The sequence below is a fragment of the Prunus avium genome, chromosome 2 (genome assembly GCF_965620075.1).
Source record: "Prunus avium chromosome 2, drPruAviu1.hap1.1, whole genome shotgun sequence".
In the NCBI taxonomy this organism is placed as follows: domain Eukaryota; kingdom Viridiplantae; phylum Streptophyta; class Magnoliopsida; order Rosales; family Rosaceae; genus Prunus; species Prunus avium.
The window spans coordinates 39,527,338-39,542,945 of record NC_142285.1 but is presented as its reverse complement, the minus strand read 5'-3'; the positions used below and the strand labels follow the sequence as shown (position 1 = coordinate 39,542,945).

At 36.4% G+C, this 15,608-nt stretch overlaps 3 protein-coding genes and 1 non-coding gene across 5 annotated transcripts; 2 read left to right on the top strand and 2 right to left on the bottom strand.

Moving 5' to 3' along the window:
• Positions 1-94: 94 nt before the first annotated feature.
• DFB (DHFS-FPGS homolog B) lies at positions 95-5,567 on the bottom strand. Of its 2 annotated transcripts, none has more exons than XM_021958138.2 (16): positions 5,379-5,567; positions 5,144-5,277; positions 4,980-5,045; positions 4,490-4,599; positions 4,103-4,163; positions 3,802-3,885; positions 3,634-3,690; positions 3,490-3,550; positions 3,020-3,066; positions 2,831-2,908; positions 2,156-2,320; positions 1,786-2,073; positions 1,368-1,446; positions 914-1,066; positions 604-764; positions 95-509 (listed from the first exon to the last, which is right to left on the bottom strand). In XM_021958138.2, exons 1-16 carry the CDS (start codon positions 5,386-5,388, stop codon positions 450-452), a joined length of 1,614 nt encoding a protein of 537 aa, XP_021813830.1. In that variant the 5' UTR covers positions 5,389-5,567; the 3' UTR covers positions 95-449. The 2 variants fall into 2 exon arrangements, with proteins under 2 accessions (XP_021813830.1, XP_021813829.1); XM_021958137.2 differs by having other exon boundaries at positions 604-767; positions 5,379-5,566.
• A 402-nt stretch (positions 5,568-5,969) lies between these two features.
• Positions 5,970-7,520, bottom strand: LOC110756753 (putative glycosyltransferase At5g25310). Its single transcript, XM_021958223.2, has one exon. The coding sequence runs from the start codon at positions 7,199-7,201 to the stop codon at positions 6,158-6,160; it is 1,044 nt and encodes a 347-aa protein (XP_021813915.1). The 5' UTR covers positions 7,202-7,520; the 3' UTR covers positions 5,970-6,157.
• Positions 7,521-10,375: 2,855 nt separating this feature from the next.
• On the top strand, positions 10,376-10,449 carry TRNAV-CAC (transfer RNA valine (anticodon CAC)). Its single transcript has one exon. It is a non-coding gene; the product is annotated as a tRNA-Val (tRNA).
• Positions 10,450-10,649: 200 nt separating this feature from the next.
• On the top strand, positions 10,650-14,786 carry LOC110756717 (Integral membrane Yip1 family protein). The gene is made up of 6 exons (XM_021958177.2): positions 10,650-10,905; positions 11,537-11,582; positions 11,725-11,808; positions 12,817-12,982; positions 13,488-13,761; positions 14,181-14,786. The coding sequence occupies exons 1-6, from the start codon at positions 10,852-10,854 to the stop codon at positions 14,364-14,366; spliced, it is 810 nt and encodes a 269-aa protein (XP_021813869.1). The 5' UTR covers positions 10,650-10,851; the 3' UTR covers positions 14,367-14,786.
• The last annotated feature ends 822 nt before the right edge of the window (positions 14,787-15,608 follow it).

Here is a 15,608-nt window from a genome sequence, read left to right as displayed (position 1 = left end):
ACCACTTGCATTCATGGTTTGGGAATTTTTTTGTACGTTATGAGAGAATTCTAAGGGGTGTATAGTTAAAATGATTTGCTTCTAAAGAACAAAATTGAATTTGCAAACTTATTGTCATTTATTCAAGAAATCTGACGACAAAGAATTGAAAAGTAATGACCGTAATAAGGTGTTGTGGTTTAACCGATATAAGGGTGTGGAAATAGCCCCACTCTCAAACAAAATGCCCACGTAAATTTAAGTCACTATCTTTGATTCAACTGTACGCACCCGACTTGAAATCTGCAGCATTTCAGAACACACAGCATGTAGTAGAATAGAAGCCCGTCAGCATTTAACCATGGTGGAGTTAGAATGGTCCACGGCTTTTTCCCATGACTTCATGAATACCAGAACAAGTTGCAGTTAGAAGGACATGCAAATAGGGGGCTTCAGCTTGGTACTACGCCTCACTTCTTGATTAATTTCAACACATCACCGATGAGATGTAAAGAACCGGTTACGAGGACCTGATAAGTACACCAGAAATATTTGAATTATTTATACATTTCAAGGTCACCAAAAATCTTATATGATCATAAGAAACACAATGCAGAGCATTACCTGAAAACGAAGAGACTGACTTTTTTGGATACTGTCCCTGAGCCATTTTATAGCTGACGGGAGAGAGGGGAAGACTGCACTATTTTCACAACTTCTGACAGCCATTTCCTTATCATCTGTTAGTTCTTCAAAAACAGCGCCTGTGCTCTTCTCATTACCTCCTGCTGAAGTTAAAAAAGAGAAACACTTCAGACTGAGAAATACAAAGAACCTTCAGTGCACCCCAGAATTATGATCCATGTACATTTTGATTGAAAACCAAGGTAGAAGAGAATAACTTAATTGACATTTTATGTTATAACTCACTTACCTTTGTCACCCAGCATTAGGTTTTCCCAAACTCTTTGAAGAGCGAACTGCCATGACAAATCAACTTGAGAATCAGTCGCAGGTAAGGAATGCGAACCCACCTTGTTATACACTGATGTGTTTGGTACAAATAGAGCCTTCTTGAAGTAGACACCTAAGATATCAACCAAATTGCCATAAATTCCTTTGAAAATAGAAACTGTATTTACAGAAAATTTATTGAAAATCCGATCAACAATTAAGGTTCTGACACCAATCAAGAGTAAAATTATCCATACTCTAAGTTCATCACCAATAAACTCATTGCAGACCTAAATTCCATGCACTTTATCATTTTTACGTACTAATAATTCTTAATCTATAAATTCATTTTAGATCTTTAAAGTTTACTGGATGGTAATATTTCTCTACAAAAATTGAGGAAATCGCATCAAATAATGCTTCTTGATGCTCACCATGACTAGCACATGTTTTCATCAGGTTCGGAAGAAGCAACTGAGGATCCCTCACTGACATACAATTAAATAGCAGTATCTGCAAGTATTTTTCAAGAATTTTTCTCAGTAATAGCAAGAAGAAAATGAAGCATCTCGAAGGCTTGATTTTTAATATAAAAAAACACATTTGACTATTTATAAAAAAATTGATCTTCCCAGTGAGATGTTCATGTCAACTCAGGATGCAAGGATATTAATTCTAAACCAAATGTAAATTGAAAATTTGGATATATGATGAAGTCTCCTGATCCAATCATAAAATCATCATGCACCCTATAAAGCACAAAATTGCCCAAGAAAGTGGATACAAATACCTAGCAAAAAAAGGAATTGAATGCACATCGGCTAAGTGATGATCAAGAGTTTTGTGCTCTACCTGTGTTGAATTCTTCCTGGATTTTCCATCAGGGTTCCTCTGTACCAAATCATATGATGATCTGGAAGTATCCAGTGGCTGACAACTCAAGATTTTTTCCTGGGAGTCATCCTTAATGGAAAGAGAAAACCATCTTGCGCATACTTCCATGCTTTCTGGGCTATGGGCACCATCCAAATAGAACACAAGATCTTCAGGGCTTTCATTGTTATCAGGGACAATTTGAGCCCGTCCTTGTAAACTGACTGTAGCAGTTAGTCCTTTTATGAACTGCTCTGGCAGAGAGGTCTATTCCATCCGAATATTTATATAAATCAATCAACATAAAAATCAAGAATGAAAAGGAGAACTGATTGCTCATAGAACTTACAGTACGTTCTGGGTATGGGACTTCAAGATGACCGGTCCTCTGAAGCCACGTAGAGGACAGTGCAATAGCGAGACCAGCATTAACATATTGGTGCTCCCCTTCAAGCCCAAGTTTGAAGCCATTCAGCAAATTGGCATCCAAAGGTCGTACCAGTTGAAGAGGTACCTGGAACCAGCATGATTTTCTAAGCTCATTGAAGGAGGTGTACTGTTTGTTTTCTATTTGGCTCAAAACAAAGTAACTGATTCAATAATGAATTAAAAACAGCTAAATTTGACTTGGCACAGTGTAACTCCTTAAACGATTGAGGATATTGTTTCCTTGATACTGTAGCAAAAGATGTTACGTAAATCCTTAGAATATGGCCAAACCCTAGTACAAGAACGGCATCTCTCAATTACAGAATGGCCTCAAGTTCCTTCCAACATGGTAATTATGACTTAGCAACTTTGTAGTCATTAATGAACCTAAATTTAGAATCCTAAGACTTCTGATAAACAATTCTATTAAACAGTATCATTAGGTTTGCAAAACAACGCAAGTTGAGGCTTAAGCAGCAGAGGACACTTATCGCTTAAACATATCAAACTTTTAATATGGAACCAAGAACTGTATCATGCATTTTCAAGTTCTGTGGGAAACTAAATCAATGAAGGGTAACATCTTGCAACCTACATTCAACTCAGAAGCCTTCTCTTCCAGTACACACATTGCTTCATCAGGTTGGGGCACAGTCAAGGCAGGAACCCCAGGCTGAAGTGAAAGAAAAATAAAAATGGACACAGTAATGGAAGTGAGTGTGAGTTCTGTCAAACATATTGCCAGTCATCATATGCTTTCAGGAAATGTAATTTTAAGGAGAACCTTGAAGATTCCAGCCTTCTCCCCAGCAATTGCTCCCAGAGTATTTCCTATGTATAGTGTCCAGCAAAGAAAAGAAAAGCAATCATGCGTGTTAGACAGAACTAATTTCAGAGCGGTGTAAACCTTGAGTAAACATGCGTGTTAGACATACACGTATGGGGAAATGTTCTCTTGTGGATGTCTGCTATGTCATGTTGTCAAACAGACAATTTGGACCACACATTCAAACAAGAATCCCCTTAATTAATAGTCCAAATTGACAGTTCGATAGCATAACATACCAAACTGTTAGGCAAGAGAGCATTTTCCAACATATATTATATTTATCATCATTATAGTATCCAATAGATAATTGTGTCACATTGCAAATACAGAAAACATTTGCATATGTTTCTTTATAATTGCATCTTCAATTAAATGTATCAATTACTCACATGTAATTACATAGGTTTGAGAAGGAGAAAACTAACCAAGAATCTCCATGTGGTCATATCCAAGGGAAGATACACCACAAACAACAGGTGCCTTAACCTGAAATGTTAAAGCATCTACACTTAGTTATTTCCAAAGTAACTGAATTAATGGAATTTGTACTCAAATACCATTACACATACCACATTTGTTGCATCATACTTTCCACCTAACCCAACCTCCAAGATAGCAACATCTACCTGCACGGAAGATTAAATTAAAAGCAACATTTCTGATTCACCATTGACATCAAGAACAGTTCGGACAGGAAGGATTATACATGAAAGCAACTAAAAAGATATGTATCAAACCTCTTCTGCTGCAAATATCTTGAAGGCAAGCAAGGCAAGGAATCGAAAGTAGGAAGGCATTGGTATATCATCACTAGCTTTTTCCTGCATTTGAGATACACACACTTTGAGATAACCATCATGATTAAACAATTTAGGCAAAAACATTGAAAGAAAAAAGTTTGGGATAGAAGATAAGACAACATTTTACATTGATCAATATATAGTAGCACGAAAACGTGCTAATTCAAAATTATAAACACAGGCATAGAAAGGTTAAAAAGACGTCCAACAAAGATAACATGAATCAAACATGGATTACCTTTAATCTCTCAAAACACCACCAGAAATATGCTAAAAATTTCTCTTCGCTGATGTCCACACTGTACCATCCAACGAGAACAAGAAAATTTAATCAAGGACAAATCTAGAAGGCAACCGACAGAATAAAAATTCACTATGCTCTGTACTTCAAAGAACAAAAGGCACTAGATACTTTAGCAGTTCCAAAACTTGAAACAAGCACGCAAACATGAAATGGAACAGATGAACAATGACTTGATAACTATAACAACCGAGCAACTTCTTCAAAAATGATAGCTTTATTTGAATTTCAAAGAAAAACAAAAAATACTAATGATAATACATAAAATTCACTTGTTAACAGGGAAGTTATATAATATTACATCCATGCTAATATGAAACTCACCCATCCAAACGAAATCTTTCTCGAACATCAATGAGATGAGGAGATGTGAAAAGTCCTGTGCGAAAGCCACAATGGCGTAATATTGATTCTGTGAAGGTGCAGGTAGATCCCTTTTGCAACGCCCAAAAAGAAGACAAGAATAATGAGTCCCATATCATACAGCAATAAGTGACTAAGCCAGTCTAAGTACAGAACCACACTACAAAGAGATGCTCTGTGAAAGATAAAGTTGTAATTTCAAATCAATTAAGAACTGAAAACAGGAAAACAGAATTTGTACAAAAAAAAATTGCTATCTTGGTTTAATCAGTTAGAAGAAAAATTCGAAAAGCATGGTAGAAAAACCGGAGAGTGAGCAAAACAAATACTTTGCTACTGTGGTGAGATTGATACACAAAGCAAGAGTTGGTTCACTTTCTCGTACCAAAGTAAAACTATTTGGGTTCTCTATGAAAAAAAAAGAAATAACAAGAAGATGCAAAATGAGTACCTTTCCTTTGGTGCCAGCCACGTGAATAATCTTCAACTGTGAAATTGGCTCCTCTAACTCCAGTATCTACACAAATTGATTTTTTGGTTCCATTTGCCATTAATTTACTTGTAGATATCAGTTCAAATATGAAAGCATGTAATTTGGAAAGTAAAGAAAATTACTTTGACATAGTCAGATAGCAGTTCGAAGCAGTCCCCGTTGTTGCTCGTATCGGCACGACTGCGTTTTGTGATTAAGGAGGACAAAGCATCCAATGCCTCTTCATAAGGAGTTGGTTTCGAAGAGCCATCGCCACCTTCAAAAGTCAGACATGCATAATTTAATACCACTAACAGAGACATGAACAGCGAAAAATGGATAGCAGAAGAAGGAGATGGTGGGTTGTGTTGTATTTACCTTCTCCCATGGCGACTTGGGTTGGTTTAGATCTGAATCAAATCGAAAGTTAAATATATATAAAGGATGGGTATTTATGCAGAACAAGATTATGGGATTGGGGTTGAAAGGTGGGAAACTAAGGAAGTAAGGAACAAGACATGGTGATAACGAGCGACCGAAACAAACCACTTCCCAGTGCGTTGGATTCTTTCGACTACCTTATTCGCAGGTTTTTCTTTTTTTGGTTTACCTGCCGTTAGATCCAATCCAACGGCAAATAATGATTCAACCCTTAATTAATAAAATTAATTAAAAACACTGCCCAAATTTCAATTATACCATAAATAAAAACAATTAATGTCTCCACAGAATTATTGGAAAGAGTGATAATATGCTAAACTCACACACACACTAAACAAATATTAGGATTCGAACCTAGAGCCTTATCTGAATGAACAATTACTCCAAACAACTATACTAATGAGTGTTTTTGCAACGTCTCTCGATCTTAAACATAAAGAAGTTTTGTATAAATTCTCTTATGTGCACAACGAAACTAGATAATTTTTGTTTCATTACTTCTGAAAAGAAATGAGCAAACCAAATGGGGCAGTAAATAAATAGTTTGATTTAGTTATTTGAGACGTTATCAAACCAATCGGAATCGTGATACCCAACCATATGAAGCGGTGAGTAGAATCTAAATCAGTTAAAATTACATACATACAGATAGTCTCTAAACAAACTGACAAAATTCATTCCATCCGTACATCATAATCCAACGGCGAGTAGAATCTCTAAGCCGATTCTCTCCGCACGTATCTGATGGTGTGCCGTCTCAGCCACAGCTGATACAGCAACGTATGAAACGAATCCAACGGCTGTGGTGTCTCGTTCCACACAAAATGCCGACTCGCCGTCACACCCAACCCCCTCATTTTCTCATGCCGGTCCCCGCACCTGCGAGCCAGCACACGTTTTAGTTCCCCAACCCCTCTACGTTCCACGAATACCGCGATCTCCTGCCACCTCAGCACGTCCGAGAACGGCAGGTCCTGGATCGGGCGGTCAGTAAGCACCGCGGGCACACACCCGAAACGCAACGCCTCGCCGATACCCGAAACGTCGCCTCCTCCATACTCGAACAAACAGAACTTACTGCTGGCGATTCTCTCCGCATAAGAATTCAGATCCGACGGTTCGGATTCGATCAGAAACTCCGGGTCGCTGCTCAATTCGTTGACCAACGTTGACTCCTTTAGCCAATTGAACCTGGCGTAGCCCAAAAACCTCTTCGTTTTGTTCGTTGGTGAGTGAGAGCTCGCGAGCGGAGGGAGGGAAATGTCCTTGTGAGGTATGAACTTACCGGCCGGTGTCGGAAAGCACGAGATCTGGACCGAGTTTTTCTTGAGCTCGACAAGATTTCGGTCCGATTCGTACCCGATACCGGCACAGGACAGGTAAAAATGGTCAGCTCCAAGGGTGCGGTTCCAGTAGGGAAGATCATTGCGAAGGCCTCTGATGAGACGCGCGATGGAGCGCGTGGAGAGATCGGAAGGGAAGGGGACGAAGAAGAGGTGGGCTTGCTCGGCGTCTTGGGTGACGAAGGCGTTATCTTGGAGAGTCAGAGTGGTGTAGAAGAGGGACTGAGATGGAGAGTTGAAGGTGAAGGGCGTGTTAGGGTTGTAGATGAAGATTTTGAAAGATTTGAGCATGTTTTGGTAGTTTGGGAAGATTGTGGTGGGTGAGAGGTATGGGGAAGGGAGATGGGGTTTGGAGTGAGTGGTGAGGAAGGTGAAGAGAGAGAAGTAGAGGAGGAGGAAAACGGAGGTGAGTGACATTTTTGGAAAACCAAACGAGGCCTTAATTGGAGTGAACTAACTCACTCTGTATCCCTAGTTTTTTGGGTTTAGAAATGCAGAAGGTAATGCAAGAGGTTGAAGACGAAGCCTAACTGCCAAAATGCCCGACGAAGCAGGGTAAAGTGCTGGCAAGGTTGTATGTCATGTTCTCAACAGGGCAGGCTCTGCACCCTCTTCAATTATTTTATGATTTGTAACAAAGACTGATTGAAACAATAGGATTAATGCTTCACTAAACTAAACAAATGGGCCTTGTATTGTATGCTTATGAATATACTTATGAACTAGATATCGGTTTTATGGAGCTTCTTGTTGTAATTATTAATTGAGATATTTGTGGAACAATTATTATTCATAAGATGCAAAGCATATTCATGTAACTCCATATCGTTTGATAAATAGGGTTGTAAAGCCGGTCGGCTATACTATTTTTTAATTAGAAAAAAATCGAGTCTAGCCGTCCGGCTATACTATTTACCAAAAAACAGAGCAGCCGCATAGCGCCTAGGTGCCCACGTGTAAAATATTATAGCCGCGCGGCTAAACAATAGCTGTGCGGCTATACTATTTTTTTTATATAAAAAAAGAGGGCCCCCCAGCGATTAGGCGCCACATGTCAAAACAAGTCTACTTTTAAAAAATTACAACCATGGCGTATAGCCGCGCGGCTATACTATTTTTTATTTTTTTATTACAAAAGAGGACCCTCTAGCGATTAGGTGCCACGTGTCAAAAATAAGTATAACCACCCATATATACTATTTTTTTAAATAAAAAATCGTAGTATAGCCGCATGGCGATACTATTTAAATACATTATATTTAAAAGGTCTATACTATTTAATTAAAAAAGAAAAAGAAAAAAGGACCCTCCTAGTTGTATTAGTTTGTACTTTATAGATACTAGCCTCTCCACACGCGCTTCCGTGCCTGCGAGAAGCTTTTTTTAAAAAAAAAATTATTTTATTTTAGAATTAAAAAAGATAATTTGTAGTTGTGTTCCATAGAAAGAGGATCCATTATCTGATTTTTCTTTTAATTTTAAATTTTTTGAATATGAAAAAGTGGGAATTTATCATATTATCCTCATTTAATTAATAATTTCAATTCTTAATGTTTGCATTAACCAAGGGCATTTTTTGGTATTTTGAATGTTTCACCATTCTCTGCCTTTTGCTTTATATATATAGATTAATTTGCTAGTTTCAACATATCCAAAGTAGATCTTAATCGGCCACTATACAATATTTTAATATAATTTTTATAACATATATTATTCTTATTCAATAATATGTGAGAATTACTTGTATAATACGTGAATTTTGTGTGTCTTATTAAAAATTTTGTAAAAAATATGTGTATTAAACATTAGAAATATGTACATACATGTACAATACAACTATTCTATGTTTGCTTTCTAAAACACGGAAAACGTGTATAGAACACGAATGTATTATTGAAAAATACGTATGTACATATATATATTTATATATATAAAAGACTATAGCCGCTGGTCTATACTATTTATTAAAGACAATTAAAAAAAACCAGGAAAGCCGCCCGGCTATACTATTTTTGTAATAATATGAAAAAAAATCGAGAAAAAATCGAGTACAGCCGCACGGCTATACTATTTACTGAAAATACAGAGCAGCCGCCGCTAGGCGCCCACATGTACAATAGTACAGCCGTTCGGCTATACCGTTTATAAAAATTTTAAAAACTGAGTATATATGTGCGGTGATATTATTTTTTAATATAAAAAAAGAGGACACTCAGCGATTAGGTGCCACGTGTCAAAACAAGTCTACTTTTAAAAAAATTAAAAACAAGGAGTATAGGCATACAACTGTACGATTCGTTACTCTAACCTAATTTAAGATGTATTGTTAATGGGGTCTAGTCCCATGGGAAATGGCTTTGACTTGCAGATAAGTGATCTTATTTTATGTTAGAACCTCCATGACACATGGATGGTGTGTGTTTGAGAAACCCCTTTCTCTTGTAGTTTAAAGTTACTATTACTTGTATTATAAATAAATAAATAAAAGATGCAAATCATATTTATACAACCCTATTTCTTGAAAAAGTGTTCTAATTTAATATACAAAATATATTCAAACAACCCCATATATTTTGTCAAAGTGTTTTTCTAAGTTCATGCATAATGTAGAGGGAGATGGATCAAACTCGGGTGCAAGATGACAAGCACACTATCTTGATCAACTAGCATAATTCATATTTAAATACAATCCTATGTCACTAAAATATAAAAATACAATAACAAGAAGAGTTTTTCTATTTAAACCCCACACTTCTCTTTGTTCACCCCGTTTTCTAAGTTCACCCCAACTTCTAATTCAAATTTTCTTAATTTCTAAGAAAACCCTACTATCTTCCCAAATTACCTCTAAATACACACAAAGCAGAAATATATATATATATATATATAAAAACTCATCAACCTCACACCCCGCACCCCGCTATCTTGCCCATCACCACTCTAAGTTCACCTCAACCTTATCATTACAACAAGTCTTTAATTAACATCCTCAATAATTATGTGGGAGGAGTCCCAAACCAAGAAATAATCTCACATTACATACCTCAATTGACGACCCACAAGCCACTATTTGCATACTGTATTTAGAGTTTGTGAAGAGAATATAAGAGTGTAGTAGGTTTCTTGGATTGGAGGAGAAGAGTAATCTGGCAATAGAGTGTAGATGAGTTTGTGTTTTTCTAAAACTTAATATAAAGAGTGATGAGGTGTGTGTATACATGTACTAGGGTTAAGTATTAAGTTGAATGACTTTTTTTTTTGTCTTTTTGCACAATAATAAAATTTAAGAGCTTAATGATTTAAGTATTATAGTGAACAAAGAAAAGTATAGAGTTTAAATTACAAAAACTCTAACAAGAATCAAGCATAATGGAAGTTGGTGAAGGTAGGTGGAGTGGAGGCAATGAAAAACTTGATAGAAGTTGATAGACTCGACAAAACTAATGGAGACAATTAAGGCTAATTAACAGCTGTGGTTAATTTATAATTACCCGTCCCAAAAGAAAAAGAAATCTTGTATCCTTTTCTCATGAATCATGATATGATTGGTTATTGATATATAATGATATTTGTAAAAGTTTATAAACAGCCGTCTGGGTGGTGTAGTTGGTTATCACGTTAGTCTCACACACTAAAGGTCCCCGGTTCGAACCCGGGCTCAGACATTTTTTTTAAAATTTCTTTTTTATTATTATTATTTTTCACTCGATAATTGATGGGCCTGAAATTGGAGCAGGCTTACGTGAAAACCACCCAAAAAGCTCACGTGATGCCCATCAGCCAGTCACGTGCAACAGGTGGAAAGCAAAAGTAAACGCGCGCGCACAAATGACCGAATTAAGAGGCGCGTGTTGGTACAGCTGGCGAACTTATACCGGTCACTCTCTCGTTCTCTGTGTTCCTTCCAAATTACGAAAAGCAACGTCTAGGGCTCGTCTCTGCGTCAGTTTCAGAGCTCTCCAGAGACCTCGAGCCCGGAATCTCAATCCAAGTCTCTACCCTCCGACTCTCTGAGCTACAAAGCAGAGCTTCTCTCTCGCTTCCTTTGTGTTAGGGTTTTCTTCTCAATGGACGAGTCCTACGCTGGCCTCCCTACCAGCCATTTACTCGGCTCAGTCCCTGTAAGTTCTGATTGATTTTATTTTTGTTTCATTTTATACAATTCGCTTGCACAAATTCACGAATCTTCAAATCGACCTTGTGTTCTTGGAAAAGGTTAATTAACTTTATCTAGATTCTCTTTGCGTAAATGTTATTGTAAATTGTAAGCTACCTTGTCGTTCTGTTTGTTTCCTGAGAAAATGAGGGAAAGTAAAGGAGAGGAAAGAAAATTTGTAGACCTAGATTATCAATAGCTCAGATACATTGTCGGTTTAATTTTTCTTCTCCTTGAAAATTTTACCCCCTTTTTCTGAGCTGTCGAGTGTAGCTTACAATTAGTTATAGTTTAAATTAAGCTACCTATAGAAATGTAATTACATTTTGTTGAGAAATTTCGTAGTAACTCTTCTTTTTCAGAAAGATTTTAATTAATGCATCGCCCTTTCTCTTTTTGGATCATATCTTTTTGAGCTGACTTCTTTAATAATGAAAGAGTAGCTTCTTTTACAAACTTGCTTCAGATGTGCTTATACTAGGCCACTCTAAGTAGTTGTAGTTCTTTTTGTTGTTGTTGTTTTCCTTTTCTGATACCGAATAAATTACACATTCTTTTGTTTACCTTTTTATTTTTTATTTTTCTCGTTTGGATAGGCTGTCGTAAGTGAAGATAAAGATAAGAATACCACAAGCTATGAAGGTATGAGACTTGCCCACTCTTTTCTAAATTGTTTCCTAGTTTCTAATTTATCTCAATACTTTATTCTTCATATTTAAAGGTTCACGGTTCACCTCAATCATTTTTTTCCCTACGTTGAAGAATTTTCTCTGAACTCATGCAGCACCTGAAGCTAACTTGCAAATCTTCCCCCCAAATAATGGAGGAGAGAAAGGGCGTGGTTATCAAACTGTTGGAAGTACAAGTGGTATGACGTTCAAATTTATAATTTACATTCAAGTGTTTTATATATGAGTTTTATCACTTAAGAATACAGAGTAGAACTTAGTCGCCCAATCATCCTCATTTTTTTCTGGAGAATTTAGTATTTTGGGTGCTTTTTAGTTACACTAAAACAACTTTGTAACAGACTAAGAGTGTTATATTTGGTTGCCATAAAAGGATGAAACTAAAATTAATCAGTAGCGGAACAAAATTTGGAGACATTTTCTACTTTATATACTGCACGTTGTTCTTGGGGAGTTCTGAAGTATTTGACCTGTAGTTTTTCTTCATTGCAGATTGAAGTTTTAGGAATGTCCTTGTGACTGCGTATGAGTTTTCATTTACGATATTAAAGTTCTTATGCTTTCTTGTGACTGCTATGTTATCTTCCCCAAATTATGTAGATGGGGCTATATAAATGAAAGACAAAAATGTATATAACTCTGAAGAAATACATATATTTGATACATTTTCTTGTGTTCATCACCTTACTATTCTCTCTATCTAGCAATTTGATGACACAGAGTGGTTTTCGATTGCAAATTTGCAGTTCACCATATCAAATAGAATTTTTTAGAGTTTGTACTCTTGAACTTGACTTCCTTGTTTTATATCTGGTGCATACGTTTGAAAGGCATTGTCATCTTTCATGAGAGTGTAATACTTTTTCACTTTATTTTGAATTGAGTGGCAGTAGGAATGTGGTTTACTGATGTAATGGTTTTGATTTTGACCATATCTACTTCTTACATGCATACTTAATCTATTGCTTGTTTGGGCCATCAAATCAAAATTTGAAAGGATTTCTGGTGGATTTTCTCCTCTCTTTTTTTTTTTTTTTTTTTTTTCTTTCTGTGTATATTTAACCTGCCTTAAAAAAAAGTAACTATTTTTCCCTCTTAACTCTGTAAAGTTGCGTATTGATTTCATTTGCAATGCCTGCCACTTTTTCTACTGTTTTAATGATCTCTTGTTCTGTCTATCCATGCAGAAACATTTGAACAACAACCGGCGAACAACTGGAGAGGAGTATTTAATATCTCATCATACACAGAATATTTCAATGTGGATACAGACGTTGTCTTAAACAGATTGCTTAGTTCTTTATATCCCCATGGTGGAGATTTTTTCAGCAAAATTGATGCCAACCCTGATTTGTGAGTTTCTGATATTTGGTTTCTCTTATATTATATACACACTTTCACTACTAATTAAGAAGGACAGAATCACGAGCCTCAGTATCTTTGAAGAGTTCGATATTCTCACGTAGGCTTTTGGATGTAGTTCGCTGTCACTCTTATGCTTGTGTTCACTTTTACCCTATATCATACTGTTATATACAAATTGAGAATATACAATGTCCTTTTCTATAGATCTTTAAATTTTCAACTGGTAGAATTCTTCAATTGACACGCTGTCTTTCTATAAGACTGTCACATGTAATTCATCTTGGTTAAAATCGGAACATTGGATTTTGAGTTTTAAGTTTGCATTGTCTTATCTGTAAGCATTATGTTAATCAGAATGAGGAAATGTAGCTACATGTAAAAAGGATGGAGTAGCTATTCATATGGCAGTATGTTTTTTATATTGATACAGCAGTGAGTTAACATGAGCATATAATATTTGGATTTTTGTGTGTGAATTTTTGTAATGTGTCAGATATGGGCTAATCTGGATCTCCACTACGTTAGTGTTTGTGCTTGCTGCACTTGGAAACTGTGCCACCTACCTCATGGAAAAGCACAGTGATAGCAGTACTTCTTGGGCCTTTAATGTCAGTTATATGAATTTGGCAGCTTTTTCAGTCTATGGTTATGCAATTTTGGTGCCATTGGCATTTTATTTCTTGCTCCACTATCTGGGCTCAAATGCCAGCCTTGTTCGATTTTGGTGTATGTGGGGATACTCTCTCTTCATCTTTGTTTTAGCCTCTGTAAGTATATGCCTCCTCTGCTTTGGTGTCAGTTTTGTTTTTTGTTTTTCCCCTTATTTGACTCTCCAATTCAATGTTATTAAACCATTGGAAGGACAATGGCAGAAATAAGTAAATTCTTTTGACCAAAAGAAAGAAAAATAGAGAAGGTAAAATCTTCTTATGCAGAGGTGCTTAATCAGAACCCAAGTTCTGTTTAAGCTCAGATTAGAAACACAATAAAATTCTCTTTGAGCTAAAATATTTTAACTTCCTGGTCTTGGGGGTAAACAAGATTGAGGAACAATGATGTTCATCATGGGCATTTCTTGCTCCCAGGTCACCTTTATGTATTTTGATTGCCAACCCAAATATTAATTTAAAACTTATAATATGTTATTCCTGTAATCATCTGATACTTATTTCCCTGGACTATTCAGTTTTTGTTGCTTATCCCGGTTGAGGCTTTCCGGTGGATCATTATAATTCTTGTTGGTGCTGCCTCCTCATGCTTTGTTGCCTTCAATCTCAAGACTTATATCGAAGGGAATGATATTGTGGTGATCGCTGCATTTCTCTTGCAACTGGCTCTGGCAATCTTCTTTAAGGTCTACTTCTTTCCGTGAGCATTTCTAAGTGCAGTCAGTCTCCGAATTCTGAATTTCAAACAACCACATTCACTTGATTTCGGGGTATTTGATTTAGACATTGACTGGAATGGCACTTCTCTAGAGGTGTGGGTTTTCCTGTGTATTCAAATTACTCACTTGGTTGTATCGTAAGTTCATTGAAGAGCTCGTGACATGGCATGGTTTAAATTTTTTGAAGAGATAAAAGTGTGACTCTGATGAGTAGGACTTAGTTTGTATCAGCTGGTTTTGTATTGGCTTAAGTAGAGAGAGCATATATTGGTATTTGTATTTCACGCTTTTTCTCAATCTTAGAATTTTTCTCCATCAAACCTGAGTCTGTAAATAAATAAGGTCTTCAAAGAAATTGTTGTTGTAATTTTCACATCAAGTTGATTTCTTATCTACTCTTAACAAGATGAATTTTTTTTTTTTTTGCTATCAAGAAAACTGGTTCCTCCTTGAAAAAAAAAGGGGGCAAATAGGAAAATACTTCCCTCAGTCCTTGTAAGTAGGAATTCCTACATTCGTATCAATGGCAGTTTGAACATGCATGATTTGCAGGAAGGAGGATCTCCTTCCATGAAAGGAAGCAAGCAATATCCGGGCTGATATCCTTAGCGCTCACAGCAGGATAAAGTAGAATTCGTATAAGTCTAAAGGTTGGTAGGACTTCATTGTCTTCAAACTTCAAAACGTGCCCTGATCTAACGTGTGTAATTTTATGGCCTGTTGTACAAAGCAACAAAACTTATGAGCTTGACCATTCTTGGTTGAAGCAGACAGGAGATAGGATCAGAACCATAGCAGCCCAATCTTTTTCCGACTTGTGGGAATTTAAAACAGATATGCAGATGCAGCAATTGTTTTATTATCCTTATCAGGTAGATTTGGTGAAGAAAATAATAGTAGTTTTCCACTCGACTTTTATATATGTTGATGATAATAGCATGATTGTTTTGAAGTGATCTGTCACAAACTTTCGACGCCGAATATCGGCGGGATGCGGAAAATGGACGATTTTAGAAAAAAGGCAACTTAATCAAGCTTTGATTAGTACACATGGTTTTGATTGCGTTCCGTTGCGAACCCGAACTCTATATTGGTTAGTGGAGACAAGCATTCGTGGAAGAAAACGAATACTTTCCATTAATTTGTTTTGGTAAGTAAAACGCTTTCAATGTTTGTTCTTTTACGGTTAATGAAAACGTGGAAAGTGTTTCTGTGGGTAAATAAAGC